The sequence below is a fragment of the Mus musculus genome, chromosome 10 (genome assembly GCF_000001635.26).
Source record: "Mus musculus strain C57BL/6J chromosome 10, GRCm38.p6 C57BL/6J".
In the NCBI taxonomy this organism is placed as follows: domain Eukaryota; kingdom Metazoa; phylum Chordata; class Mammalia; order Rodentia; family Muridae; genus Mus; species Mus musculus.
In genome coordinates this window covers 60,511,084-60,526,507 of record NC_000076.6, presented here as the reverse complement: position 1 = coordinate 60,526,507, position 15,424 = coordinate 60,511,084, and the positions used below count along the sequence as shown (strand labels likewise).

Here is a 15,424-nt window from a genome sequence, read left to right as displayed (position 1 = left end):
AGGCCCTTGTAGGCCTATGCACCTGTCACCTCTTTGAGCAGAGCCTTGTTTCCCAGAAGGTCACCTCTTCCCCACAACATGAGTGCCTGAGGAAGGCAAGACTCCCTTAGCAGGGGTCCGTCTTCAGCCCTCTAGCTGGAGCAGGGTCTCCCTCTCCCTCTCCTGGCCGTGCCCCTGGGAGCCTCACTTCCCACAGAGCCACACGCTGCAAGCGTGGACTCATCTTTGGAGGCCCGGCTCTGTGCCAGCAGGCTGCACTTCCTCCTCGTTCCTTGTCTTTGGAAATAAGTTGCAGTATATTGAAAATATAATCACTGAGACTCTGAAACAAGAGCCATGGGCTCCCAGGAGCCCCCACACCTCCTTGTTAATTCCTTCTCATAACGTTTTCAGGCCTTCTGTCTGCACTTGTATTAAAAGCTCAGAGTTTTATTAAAAGTGGATTTATTTACCCAAAAAGAGATGAAACCCCAAACCTGATTGGGAGCCTGGCAGAGCTTGCCCGGCAGAGGCTCGGCTCCAACTATGGCTGGGAGAGGGGGCCCCTTATCCTCGTGTCCCACAGAGCCAGCTAGCGTCTGCTGAGTTCCCCCGACACAGCTATGGATGAGTGGGGGATGGGGTCTACAGGGCTCCGAGGACTGAGGGCTCTTAGGCCATAGACTTCTCTGGACAGCCCAGTATAGCTGCCTTAGCCTGTCCCCTTGAGCCCAGCACAACCTACCTGGGATATGGAAAAGCATAGATCTGTCCCTTCAGTGTATTGTTTAGTAATTCAGCCTTAGAACTTTAGTGATCTCCGTGCTCAGGCATCCTGATAGGTGGGTCCCTGCTCCAGCAGCCCAGGGGCAACTCAGGAACCCTCTAGTAGGACGCATGTAGGCACCCAGGCAGAATGGAACTACCCCTGTTTCTAGAAAGCCTGTTCTGGAAGCTAAAACCTTGGGATAGTTGTATACCCTACTGGAAGTCAGCCCAGGTCTTCCCTGATGGATAGCGAACTCTTAGATGAGCAGCTATCCCAGAAGAGCCTCCAGCAGGGTGATGGAGGAAAGCAGTGTAGTCCCTTTAAGTCGAGAGCTGTGCTTCCCTGTGGCTTCCATGGACCGGAGTCAGGGGCTGTCCATGCTCCCTCTGTGAGAGGAAGTTTGGGAGGACAAGGTGACTGGTCTCCCATGTGACTACCCTTGGCCCCTGCTCAGTCTAGAACACATGGCATCTCCAGGGATGGCTGGCAAGTAGGCATTTCCAAATTCCACGGGAACCAGTGCTTAGAATAGTTCCTGCCACAGAGCAGTGGCATTAGGAAGTGACATTCGCATTATTATAGCAGAACCCTGCGGCGGCCGCGGCACCTGGTGGACAGGAACATCAGACCCTTAGCATTTAAATGTGTTCCTGGCTTCCTGTTCTTTCACTCTCTGCTTTGGGACCTCCAGCAGTCTCTCAGCCATCTGCTTCTGTTTCTTCATCTGCAGGAAGGGGCTAGGTCTTAGGACACTGGCAGGCTGGGGTACCTGAGAACATCGGGCCAGCGTTTGAGCAGTTCTCTGTGCCAGGAAAGATGTGCTTTACAGTGTGGTCAGTTGGTTCTTTACATGGCCTATTTATCCAGCTTCTTAACAAGCCCAGAGGATCCAACCAGGATCCCTGGAGGGGAGGACAAAGAAGAGGCCAGGACGGCTTGTCATATGGCCTGGTCTCTGCATATATCCCGGGATATTCCCACGTTCCCTCAGGGAGCTTTGGGTCATTCCGTCTTCTGCATTCTAGGCTAAGGGAGGGTGAAAGGGCTTCTGGAAAGAGACATGCAGTCTGGGAAAGGGGTTTGTGGCTCCTGTTGTGACTCCACAGCCAGACTGGGAGGACTTGGAGAGATGTTGTTGGCCCTGAGACAAGAGAACTGTCTGTCCAAAGGTATGTGAGAAGCAGACAAGACCTCGTGAGCCCTTTATACACTTGTGAGTGCTAGGATACTTTCATCACCCCCGCCAAAGACGGAGACAGGGCCAGTCTGCCGTCCTTTGCCCAGGGGAAACTACTAGGGCATAGTCCCCAACCTTCCTAGTGCCACAACCTTGTAATACAGTTCCTCGTATGGTGGTGACACCCCAGCCATAAAATTATTTTTATTGCTACTTCATAACTGTTTGTTACTGTTCTGACTCGTAATGTAAATATCTGTGCCCTCTGATGGTCTAGGAAACCCCTGTGACCCCATGTCAAGACCCACAGGTTGAGAACCACTGTGCTAGGACCTGAACCTCAGGTGTAAGGCGAGCAGGGATCGCTGACATATGCAGTGGTGAGATGTCACGCAGCCTGGGGAGCAAGGTAGAAGTTGCTCTTAGCAAAGGACATCTTAGCAAGTGGTGGTCCTGGTGGTGATGCCATTGTTTTCCATAGATACGTTTGTTTATTCATTCAACAAACTGCCATCCTCTGATGGTTACTTACCAGCATCCCTTCTTAGAGGCTTACACAGCTGAGCCCTGGCCCGTGTTACATTCTCTACCTGGGGCTCCTTCCCTTTTATTTGCTCTCCTTGGAAAACTCCTACTAACTCCTCACAATCCATCCTAAATGGTACCATCTGCATGCCCCTTTCGAGGCTTCTCCAGGTGGGCTTTGGATACCCACTCTGTCCTGTTTATGTCTCCATCTCATCTGCCCCAGATGTGTGCGGCAGCTGTCTGTGTCTGTCCTTGACCCCCTTGCTCGAGTCCATACTTGACTATCTGTGTCGTGGAGGAATGGCAGGTGCTAAGCGCAAGGCCATTGTGAGTCAGGAGCAAAGCTGCATGGTATACACACTTCCCAGGCAAGCCTCGAAGTTCCGAATTAGGCTAGGGAGGGACAGTGGGGTGCTAGGACACCCATAAAGAAAGATAGCTACCTGGCATCTAGGTGACTGAACACAAGTCCCTTCTCTCTCCAAACCAGGGCACAACTGTGCGGGTGATCACTGCTGTGGACCAGGATAAGGGACGGCCCCGTGGGATTGGCTACACTATTGTCTCAGGTAAGCCAAAGCCTGCGTTGTTTGCTGGATAGACTAAGAGAGCGCCTGTTGGCGGCTCTGGCTCAAAGAGATTGAATGGCATTTGAGACCTGCCTCCAGGGACAATCCTTGCTAAGGAAGGGGACAAATGGATATAAAATGGAGGAACTGGGTTAAAAGGCCATGGTGTCTGGGGACTCTGGGAACAGGAATATGTGTCTAAGGTCTGAAGCCGTGGGCCTTCTGAGGCTCTGAGCCTAAAATACTGCGACCCTTACCTAACTTCTTACAGGGCTCCAGGGTGTCTGTTCTTATCTGCTGAAAAGGTGGCAATTTTTACATCACTTTGGAACAACTAGTATTGCTGCTGTCTGATTTCACGTTCTAGTCACACTTCAATCTGATAGGCAGCACCGGGATATCACCGTGGGAGGCACCTTCGCCTCTTCCTACCCAAAGATCCCTTGGCCGTGCAGAACATGACTGACTGAACTGATGTGGAGGAGTAAGGCAATGCCTAACTTGTGCCTCACCCCATAGATGGACCCATGGCGGTTCTGAGAGGCTGTCCAGGGACTAAGCTGCCCCCACTTAGAAACGCTGGTTCTGCTCCTGCATCACACGTGCCTGCTCACAGCATCTCTCGCTCAGTGTACGGTCTCTGAAGGGCCAGCCTGGTGTATTCAGGCAAGCCAGACAGATGAGGAAGTCAGAGTGTTTCCCAAAAGGGGAGAGAAAGGCATAGGCATCAAGGGAGACGGGAAGGTCTCCTGAGCCGGCTGTGTTGGCTAGGTCTCTCACTTGTCAGTTGTGTATTGGGAACAGGAAGAATGCTTGCGTCAAGGGGGTTTGTGGGTCACATGGCTTACTCCTGTGAAGAGCTAATGCGTGAACACTTTGTATGTATCTGCTCTTGATAATACCACCAGCAGCGGTTTGGAGAGCCCCTTGCTTCTCTAGGGTCACAGGTAGCCAGGAGTGAGTGTTATGGGCCTTGGGCAACCTATGGTTACATACAAGACTCCTATTATACTGTGATCCCAGAGAGCCCCAGGGCAGCCAGTCTGCATGGAACATCTGTAGAAATTGGCACTTGATCCCCTGAATCCCTTGGATGCCTCCTACCATGTCCAGGATCCTTTCTGATGTCCAGGTCAGGATCCAGCCCAGCACAGACCTTGATGTACACTCACAGAATGATTGTCATTCTCGGGTCCCACCCGGGGATGGGGCCCACTGGTGTGGTGACCTGAGCCTCAGGCACCTAGGCAGTCTGGGCTGGTGATAGGGGCTCTGTCTTTATGTGGCAAGGCCCACCTGCCCCAGTCAGGGGCACAGAGCCCCAAGCTAAGAATAGGCACCTGCAGTTAACCTGTCTGAATCTGAGGTCCTGTCCCCTCTGGGCTGTTTGTCAGCCACAAGCGAGGGGATTTATATCTGCCCACGAGTGCTCGCCCCACTACTAATGATCCTTCTGTTTTGCCAAGAGCAAAGAGGCCTTCAGTGGTAAGTTATGGCTCCATCTCTATCAATTTGTTCTCAGCCCCGCGCGGCCGCACGGAGCCTGGTGAATGGCAAGCTTCTTTCCCGCCACCATGGGCACCAGTAGCATCGCCCTCTCCACAGCAGGCTGCAAGGAGGCTCCTGTCCCAGCCTGAATTCTGAGTGGCCATTCCCTAGCCTCATCCTCCTCTTAGCACAAACAGTCCTACTTCAAGGAACGCTCTGCCTACCCCCTGTAGAGCGACGTGGGTGTGAGGGCTTTGCTCCCTGCCAGGGCTCTTTCCGAAAGATGCTTGACCTGCTGCAGGCTTGATGGTGCTTACCTATAAGACAAGGTTAAAAATCCTGGGGTTGTAGGTGTAATTCAGCGGCCAAATGCTTGCTTAACATTCTGGTGCTATGTAAAACCGGCCATGGCGGTGCCCACCTGTAAAACCAGTGGGCACTTGGCTGGTGGAGGAGGAAGGATCAGAAAGGTTGAGGACATCATTAGGTGAGTTTGAGGTTTGCCTGGGCTACATGATGCCCTGTTGCAAAAATAAAATAAAATAAATAAAACATAAAAAAAAATAAATGGAGGGAAGGGGAAAACACAAATAAAATAAAATGTAGAAAAGGAGAAGAGAATCCCTACGTGTCCCGATGGCTCTGAATGACCATAAAACACTAAGGATTGACTAGTAATTGTCAGAGAGGGATCCTTGAAGCTGATTCATTTCCTCAAGGTATGGAAAAGCATTGAGCAAGGACCACCATCCTTCATGCGCCTCCAGGCAGACTGCCTAGTACAGCAGCCCCCAAGGCCATAGAGCACTTGTCCCCTGGCCTTTCTCAATGGAGAAGGACAGTCCGTGTGGCACATAGGACTGGGGCATGACTCGGTAAGAGCCCACAGGCTTAGCTTATGTGAGGCTCCAGGTTCTATGTGGGCACGGGCAAGAAACAGTATCAGTGCATCCCGTTGGTTATGTGCTAAGATGGTAGCATTTCCCTTCTTCTGGCTTGCCCACAGTCCAGCATCAAACTCAGTGTTCAGTCTTAGATTTAAGTTGCAGCTCGGCTCAGATTGCTATAGAAGACCCTGCTCTAGTGTGAGCCTTCCCTGGACTTAGTTCCAGATGTGGGCCATGCCTGGCAGGGTACTACTGTGAGGACCAAGCAAGCCAAGCAAACCAGCAGTTGGTCAGTCAGTGGAGCATGGATTCCACAGCAGGTGCTCACAGAAACAGGAAGCACTCTCCCTTCACCCACCACAGTTGGCTAAGGGCTGTCTAGGTCAGGAATATGATGCCCTGGGAGGGCAGGGACCAGGTACCATCTCCATTACAAGAACCTGTACTTTTGCCAGGAAGGTCGACTTGAGCTGTGCAGGGACTGCAAAGATGTCCGGGGTAACTACGCAGGATGCATGGGCAGTGAGGGGGAGGGAAGAGGCTGAGGTGCATCTTTACAGTGGGGCTACATACCAGCATGAGCTGGGGCTCCCCGGGAACCCCCCTCAACTTTCCTTTGTAAGAAGAAACAAGAAAATTCTGTGAGACACTGCACACCCAACCGTTCGGAGTGGGAACCTTGCTAAGGTTTGGCCGTCAAAGCTGGCATGCATGGGAATCACGAATGGGGATTCACAGAATGGGCAAAGTCATGGGAGTCTGACACATCTGTCACTTACAGTGACTCTGTGGCCGAGCAAAGAGCACCTGAGGTTGTGAGGAGACAGACTACTGAAGGTAACAGGATCAGCTATGCGATGTGTGGATGGCCAGTCTGGGTCCTGAGAGCAGTGGAAGGCCATTGTGTCTTCAACAGAAGAACAAAGCCATGTCTGAGCTCGGGGTGCTCAGTAAGTCGAGAGAGTGGGGCCAGTGGTTTGGAGAAGAGCAGGCTGAAGCAAGCAGACCAGCAGGAAGGATGCTATAATGCCCCACCCAGAGGTGGTGGCAGCCTTAGCCAGCAGTCAAGGCACAAGGAGAGAACAGAGAATGAGAGGAGGGCCAGGAAGCTCCCAGGACCCAGCAACTGATACCCAGGGGGCCTCAGCCAAGGAGGAGTCTGATTGCTGTACAAGCATTCATGCTTTCCTTTCTTCTCAGTGATGAGGGTGGGACCCAGGTCCTTGCATATGCTAGGCAGGTGCTCTACCACTAAACCCATACTCCATATGCCCAGCTCCCTCACCTTGGAGGCCTGGGCAGAGGAACTTCACAGTTCAATGCCAGATGCTACTTGCACCCAAGAGACACCTGTCTCCCCTGGCCAGGTGAGAAGTAAGTCACTCCTTCATAGCTGTGAAAATCAAAGAGCCCCGTGTTTACTGTGCTGGCAATAATAAGTCAAATCCCCAAAGACAAACTCCACATGGTGTGCCTTATGTGTGGAATCCTGACGAAGAAGAACTTGTAGTGACAGAGAGGAAAAGGCTATTCCCTGAGGTGGTGAGGTGGGGGGACGGGAAGATCCTGCTAAGAGGGTCATTCATCAGAGTAAGTCCTGGGGACTGTCCTCTGCAGTCTGATGCTAACATGGTGCACGCTGGTATCTACAGAGGATCGAGCTAAGGTAGCTGCACCACACTCCCTAGATGAGATCAAGGTGAGGTGCTATGTGTAGCTGTCACCTGTCTATGGGGCTCACAGACAGTGGGACTCATGTGCATCTGTCAAAGTACCTTGTGGCACACCTTGACCATATGCAACTTTGATTTGTCCATCAGACCTCTACAAAGTTGAACGGAACTGGTTTGACCATTCTGTAAAATGACTGCCACTTGGTAGTCATCTACAGTGGGTGACATCTAGTTGGTCCTCACCCCATGCCAGCTGTTCCCCTATTCCTCCGCCCAACAAGATGCATCTTACTGTCACAAGCTCTATCACTACAATGGCCTCTGTTGCCCTCACAACCAGAAGCTGGTGAAGGCCTTATTTCAATAGACTCTAAGGTCCACTGTGCTGGCTAGCATCCTCTGAGAGGAGGGAGCCTCAGTTGGGGAAATGTATCTGTAAGGTAGGGCTGCAGGCAAGCCTGTAGGGCATTTTTGTTTGTTTGTTTGTTTTTTTCCCATTTTTATTAGGTATTTAGCTCATTTACATTTCCAATGCTATACCAAAAGTCTCCCATATCCACCCACCCCCACTCCCCTACCCACCCACTCCCCCTTTTTGGCCCTGGCGTTCCCCTGTACTGGGACATATAAAGTTTGCGTGTCCAATGGGCCTCTCTTTCCAGTGATGGCCGACTAGGCCATCTTTTGATACATATGCAGCTAGAGTCAAGAGCTCCGGGGTACTGGTTAGTTCATAATGTTGTTCCATCTATAGGGTTGCAGATTTTTAATTGGTGATTGCTGTGAGAGGGCCCAGTCCATTGTGGGTGGGACAATCCCTAGGCTGGTGGTCCTGGGTCCTATAAGACCCAGGGCTTAGGGCTCAGTGGTTAAGAACACTGACTTTTTCCTGAGGTCCTGAGTTCAATTCCCAGCAACCACATGGTGGCTCACAACCATCTGTAATGGGATTCGATGCCCTCTTCTGGTGTGTCTGAAGACAGCTACAGTGTACTCCTGTAAAATAAATAGGAAGAAAGGAAGGATAGGAGGGAGGGAGGGAGGAAGGGAGGGAGTGGGTAGGACCCCAAGACTGAGGAGATGGGACCCCAACTTCATGTGCCATGCCCAGCCTGGCTTGATGGTGAGTTCTTCTTCTTAAGAGCTAATGAAGGAGAGGCATTTATCATGTCTAGACAGAGAGAGAAAAGACATGTGCCCACTTTACCCAGTTACCAAGTGACAGAGCAGGCATTGAACTGGGCTCCAGAGAACACCCAACTTCTGTGACAACAGAGGTCCTCAGACTGCCAGCATTGATGTCACCCAAGAAATTGCTAGAAATGCAAAATCCAGGGCCCCACTTGGGGCAAGAGACACTGATGGTGCTGTACCTGGCCATGCGAGGCTCTGTGTGCTTTCTGTACAGGTGATGGCTCCTGCCAAGAGTGTGGTGTTTCCTATGTGGGAGGGCTATAGCTGCCAGCGGCCACGGGTTCCTGGGTTCCTGAAGGGAAAGCTGGGGGTGGATAGAAAGGATGGTGAGAGAAATAACGAGCCAAGACAAAGTTCTCTGATCAAGGCTCAACTTTAATTCTAGGGTCTGATTTTTAAAGGGGGGAAACCCATCCCCTACTTTGCCAGGATCTCGTAGGTCACTTTGTGAGGATCTGTCATGAAAACAAGCTCAGCTGCTCAGCAGGTAGTGGCTTCTTACAGGAAGCTGCAGATGTGGCACACAGTAGACTTCACCTAGGTTGGAAGACTCCACCCTAGGTGGGCTAGCGGACTGTGGCAGAAACAGGTCTGATTCAGCCCGCTCAAGGCTGGGGGAAGTATCTTAACTCTTTTTATGTGTGAATCGCATATATGGTATTGAAATTGCCCATCAGGGAGGTAATTAGGAACAAGGGTCTCCAGGGACTCATGGGGCGGAGAATGTTGAGAAAAGACATTTGCTTAGGAAGTGCTAGTCTATAATAAAAGCTCAATAAGGAGTGGGCTAGCTCTAGCCATCATTCTTCACCTTAGAGCACACCAGCCTCATGTGCAAGGTCACACAGGGGACAGGACAGGCACAATGAGAGAAGGCAGTTAGGTACCAGACTCCTTCCTGGATTTGCCATCAGGTGAGACTTTTTGAAAATATATCATTTAGGGGGGAACGCTGGTGTGCATGCGCAAGTGTGAATGCCTACTCATGAGGGTGGGGTGGGGGGTGTCATTATTTATAGTCAGACTTGTGTGAACCCATACACACATACGACAGCAACTACATCAGGCCCCTGGCCATGGCCTGCTGGGTCAGCCATCATGGGAGACCATCCACCAACACACATCAAAGCCCTTGTGATTATTGATCTGCTACGAACTCTCCTCCCTCTAGGGAGAGAAAGCTCAGAAATAGAATTACTTTGGAAATCTGCATGGCACACCCAGCCTCTGGCTTGTGTGATAGTGCTGTGGGTACCGGGAAGCTCCAGACTTCAGCCCTAGTATGTAGCTGACCCATGGAGACTTGGCCAAGGGGACATAGAGGGCAGATCAGAAAAGAGGTAACAGGGCTGTTGGTTGTGGGTATGAAGGAAAAACAATGGGTTCCTGGTCATAGCTGGCTGGCGAGGCTAGGGCTCGAAAGATGGTTATCGTATGGATCAGAAGGGAAAGACATGAATATAGCCCCTTAACAGGTCCCTGTAGTAGCTCCTCACAGCCCTTTCAAAGTAAAGTCTCAAGGTATGAGCAGGTTATAATGACAGTCTGAAAATAGAGAATATAAAGAAATGAAGGGAAACACACGCACACACACATGCACACGCACACACACACTTCTAACCACTGAGCCACGTTTCTGAGTCCTAGTGGAGGCCTAGGTTGAACGCCTTAAGGTTAGCAGATCTGCTTGTCTCTGTGAGTGCCCACCCTAGACCCACATCCACACCTGCACCCGAACACCCCATCCCTCACCCAGGCAGACATCACCAGCTGAGCCCGGTGCCACGATGGGCGTCTGGGGCCTTTCTGCCTTGCCAGCTGCTATCTGTCGATAGGCTTTGTGTCTCTCTAACCACAGGTGCAGGGAATGTGCTGCTGTGTGCTGTCCAAGGCTCAGCGTGTCAGCATTCCCTGGCTCTCTTTCCTAGACAGTATTTAGGGACGCAGCCTCTGAGTTGGCAAGGGCGAACTGAATGATCTATGCACCCTGAGTGTTATTCACAGTTTTCTGCCCCCCCAATACCAAAATGATGGCATTATGTCACACTGTCATCCATTCCTTCAAATGAACCCCTAAAGTCTGCACACTGCTTCCCCTGAGCCTTCCCCTCCCTTCTCAGGACCACCGTTCCCCCAGGATCCCCTTCTGTGATGCTCTGTGCATCACCATGGTGGCACCTCTGTCACCTGCACAGGCTCATTTCTCCTGGCTCGTAGATGGGGCCCAGGAGTCCTTTGGCCAGGAAACTGCAGCCTGCCATTTGGCCTCTTTCCTGTGCATCACGCAAGTTGGGGAGATTTTACAGAGGTTTCATGGCAAAGACTGAGACTCCCCTTCCTGCACCCCATCTTCCTCCATGCCTCACATCTCAGGCAGGAATAGCCCTTACGTGGGGGGTGGGGCAGTGGCCTCCCAGGTGCCTGCTCCCCTGGGCAGATGGTTAGATCTCTCCACTGCTGGCTCATGAGTCTACTTGCCTCCGTGGACAGGAATGACGTCATGGACCCTTCGGTTTGACAGCTCAGGATGGGAGCTACTTCTCCTCCCACCCAGTCCTGGCTAAGGTGGCTACAGCAGTAGAACATGGGAGCCCTCACCTTCTTCACCACCCCCACAGAGTTCTGCTTGACTTTCTCCTTTGGCTCATTGGGATTTTGCCCTCATCTTTGAATGAACTTCTAAGGCCTCTCTGGTTTGGGAGGATCATAAAGTAGCCACCATACATCATGTATGCAGACATGATAAGGGATAGTGTGAGGGGCTGATGAGATTTGGTGAGGGCAGGCAGTAAGGGGCAAAAAGGAAGTTGCCAAGGAGGGTCACCCCAAATGAGCTCTCTGTTTCTCTCTCTGTTTCTCTCTCTCTCTCTCTCTCTCTCTCTCTCTCTCTCTCTCTCTCTCCTTGGCATACCTCAGAATTGATCAATTCTTTGCTTAAATTTGTCAATATTGGTTCCCATGTGGCAGCTTTATTTCATTCTTGACTTTATTTTTATTTTTGAGACACGGTCTCTCTATATAGTTCTGGCTGTGTTGGAACTCACTCTGGAGACCAGGCTGGTTTCAAACTCCCAGAGATTCAGCTGCTTCTGCCTCTGCCTCTGCCTCTGCCTCTGCCTCTGCCTCTGCCTCTGCCTCTGCCTCTGCCTCTGCCTCTGCCTCTGCCTCTGCCTCTGCCTCTGCCTCTGCCTCTGCCTCTGCCTCTGCCTCTGCCTCTGCCTCTGCCTCTGCCTCTGCCTCTGCCTCTGCCTCTGCCTCCTGAGTGCTGGGATTAAAGGTGTGGGCCACTACTGCCCAGTTCATTCTTCAATTTAATGATATTGTGGACACTCAAGAGCCCACCAGCTCTTTGAGAGCAAGACCAGTACTCACATCTCACACCTGCCTGTGTGGTCCTCCCTCAGCCCCCACTTTCCCTCCTCGAGGTCAGCTGGGTCACACCTTCCAATCCTCCCCTTCGTCGTCCTCTTGCTTTGGGGAAATGTCACATCCAGATACATCACACACTATTCGGATTTAGTTGTCTTTGAACTTGATGTTTTTAGAGTCTCGTGTTCTGAAGATGTGCAATTTCCACTCCAGGCAGAGGCTTCACATTGGCTGGCGTGGCGTCAGTTGCTCGTTCATCTTCACTACTGCGTATTATTCCATCCATGCAGAGTTGTGGGTTTTGCTATTCTAATCCACACTGCTTTGGCCACCTTGTCCGGCTCTCTCTGCACCTCTCTGCACATAAGGGACGACACATTGCCTTGGCTATGGCATTGTCTCTTATCCATCCGGCATGTGGCTAGCAAGAGTCCTTCTAGAGAAACAGACATTAAGATGCACTGAGCATATGAAGCCCATTTAAGCACACACACAAATAGCCAGGATTCAACCCACAAGATCTTTGCTTCCAAAACCCCCTCATCCTTTTGCCCTAGACACCAGGCAAATCATGTCAGTCTGTGGTCTATGTGCAGGGCTGGAAGTTAGGATTCATTCATTCATTCATTCATACATACATTCAGTTAACCACTGGCCCCATACTCAGCCCCTGGGAATCGAGAGCTGGTGTCATTGTCCTGGTGAGCTCACCATTTAGTAAAGAACATAGCAGTGGTGAGGGCAGTGTGGCCCAATAGGTGAGGCGCTCTGAGTAGAACAGCATTCTGGGAGGCAGGTAACAGGTGTGCAGACATGCAGGGAGCCTGTGTCCTGGCAATTTGCCTCCCTGCTTCTTGGCTCTAGGCGCTAATCAGGTCCCTGCTGCACCCACCTCGGAAAATGATCTCCCATCCGATATCCCAAGGGGCCTTTGAACTTGGGATGAGCCTCACTACCCAGCCTGGCTCTTGGCTCCCTTCTCATCAGATGCCTCGGATGACTGCTCAGCCTTCAAGGCAGCCCCCAGCTGGGGCTAATCTGAAATAAAAGTTTTTATTTATCTAGCTTGATACCTGGTGCAAGGTTAAAGCATACAAGAGAGAAAGCAATAAAAGAGAAAGATTAAGCGTAAGGCTCCCGCTTAGGCCTGCCCTTTTGCAATATGGTTACAAAGATATTAAGCCCCAAGTCACCCACAGCAACCCCCCTGCCCCCCATCGCTGTTCTTGAGTCCCGGGCTCAGCTTGGCTGAAGTGGAGGGGGGTGTGAATTGGACTACAGGAGAGGAATCCCTGGGGTGCCCTGCCAGGAGGGTAAGCTACCAGCTGGAGCTCCAGTCCTTCAGCCAGTCAGCTGCCTCCTACCCAGCACATCTGTGATTCATGGCTTCCCTGGGGAACCAAAGGGGTTGACACCTGCACCTATGTGACTGCCAGCACGTTTGTGTCATCAGAATTGATCAGGAGCCTACTGTGGGGAAGAGAGAGGATCCCACAGCCCCAAACTTAGCCCCACCTAGCCTAGGCTCCAGTGCCCCATGCTCTTGATCAAGCATGCCTGCTCTCTGTGCCCCCGGCTCAGTAGTGGTGGGAAGAGAATATTTTCAGGGCTAAAGGAGTTAACAAAGGAATAACTTCCCAAAACATGCCCACTGTGTGCCTGATGCATAGTAAGCATTTATGAAATGTTGTCTAGCAATGGCAATAGCGAGCGGCAGTCTAGCTGGTGAACACCTACGAGAAAACAGTTCCCTCAGGCTGGAGGGAAGGGACTGGAGTTGTGGCTTGGCCTAGCATTCCTAAAGCCCTGAGATCCTTCCCCAGTACCAGATATAAACCAGACACGGTGGGACACTGTGGCAATCCCAGCAACTGTGCTGCCCCTGGTGGGGTGGAGGCAGGAGGATCAGAAGTTCATGGTCAATTCTAACTACATGGTGAGCTCCAGACCAGCTTGGGACACATGAGACTCCTGAAACAGCAGCAGCTGGGAGTGGTGGCCTTTAGTCCCAGCCCTCAGGAGGCAGAGGTAAGTAGATCCTTGTGAGTTCAAGGCCAGCTTGGTCTACATAGTGAGACCCTACATCTTAGTTAGGGTTTTATTGCTGTGAAGAGACACCATGACCATGGTAACTCTTAGGCAAACATTTAATTGAGGCTGGCTTACAGTTTCAGAGATTTAGACCATGCTCCTCTGCCACCCTTCCTGCTAGAAGGGCATAAAAAAAAATGCCACACTGGAGCTCCAGGCTGGTAACACACTCATGTACTCCGGAGCCCAGGAGCCTGAGCTACAAGTGCCCTCTGTAATGATACTGCTGGTGGTCAAGTGTTGTTTTAAAAGGCCTGGTGACTTGTCTCCTGGTGATGGTTTGATTCTTAAATGTCAGCAAGGGCCATTTAGTTGAGAATCACAGGAACATTTGACAGCGAGGGTTTGAAGTCTTAGATTTGCTTTTTCTTAAGTCTTCAGGGACAGAGTTGCCTGGGTGTGTCTCAGTGATGCATAGAGGCCTCAGAGAGCTGCCAGATACTGGATGTACAGTGTGGCCACAGGAAGTCCTCCTTGGGACCAGAGGAGGCCAAGGGTGGAAGTAGCTGCTGTGTCTCCCAACCGTGACATACATACTCCCAAGAGCTGATGGCCAGTGGCAGAGCTTGCAGACACACGGGGATGAAATGACTCTGACGCGTGGCAAGCTGTTTATTCTCTTCTTGATTTCCTTCACTTTCTATTTCTGTCAGTTCTGCTCAGGAGAGGGTCTGGTTGGGTGCTCAAGTCTGTAACACCTCTTAGCCTTGGTTCAGATTGCTCTAGAGCTAAGAGAGCAGAACTGGCTGGGCCTTAGGTGATAACGCATGCTGCTAGCCACAGAGGCAAACCATAGGCCCCATGTCTTCCAGTCGCCTCTGGCAGGGTTGACCAGTTGGCTCTTTGTGACACTTCCTTATATCCCCTTTAAAGTGATTCTTAAAAGGGAATTATTGAATAACATAGGTTGTACACACATAAGACTGAAGCTCAAAAGAGCAGGACTTGGGAAACCAGCATGAAAACAGAGCCTTGGTCTCCAAGCCCTTCAAGGGTTTGAACACTAGGAAGGACTCATGGGGACCCTTGTGGGCCACATCTCTATGTATAAAGTGCTTAGGACTGTGTCTGTCACAGAGCAAGTGCTCTGGGATGCCAGCCTCATGTAGACAGGATCATTGTCCAAGAGCCACTATGGGAACATGAAGGACTGGCAATCCCTGATGGGACTGAGGGACAGAAACTTAAGTGGTGAGACTGACCCAGGAAGAGGAGGCCAAGATAAATGAGGGATGCCTAAGGCAGAGACAGACCAACTGGGCAGATGAGGGGAGCAGAAAATGAGGTGAAGCGCCTGGTACACAAGGAGTTGGAATTGGTCCCTTCTTCAGATGGGACCAGAAGAAACTAGGCATGCTCAGAGAGCTAGTGTGGCACTTGCAGAGAGGTATCAGGACCTCAGTGGCACCCACAGATCCTGACTTCAGAGTTGTATCTCCTGGGATCAGGAATAGGGACACCAAGTGTTTCCTCTTCCCCTTTCCACATGCATACGTGTGTAGAGGCCCAACACTGACACCAAGTGTCTTCCTCAGTCACTCGCTACCTTATCCCCCACCCTCCCGAGATGGGATCTCACTATGTAGTCCCAGCTGGCCTGGAGCTCACTATGTAGACCAGGTTGTCCTGGAACTCACAGAGATCTGCTTGTCTGTGCCTCCCAATGGCTAGGATTGAAGGTGTTCTCCACAGTGCCTGGC

General features: G+C 51.4%; 1 protein-coding gene across 7 annotated transcripts in view; it reads left to right on the top strand.

Annotated features, from left to right (window-relative positions):
* The window catches only part of Cdh23 (cadherin 23 (otocadherin)), a 393,766-nt gene that overhangs the window by 170,006 nt on the left and 208,336 nt on the right, over positions 1-15,424 (top strand). For all 7 annotated transcript variants that reach the window (NR_045556.1, XM_017313930.1, XM_030245069.1 and 4 more), the window contains one exon: positions 2,944-3,022. Coding sequence is in view for 6 of the 7 variants with exons in the window: in XM_017313930.1 (XP_017169419.1) it covers positions 2,944-3,022 (79 nt within the window). In the remaining variant the exon portion in view is untranslated. The remainder of the gene's footprint in view (positions 1-2,943; positions 3,023-15,424) is intronic.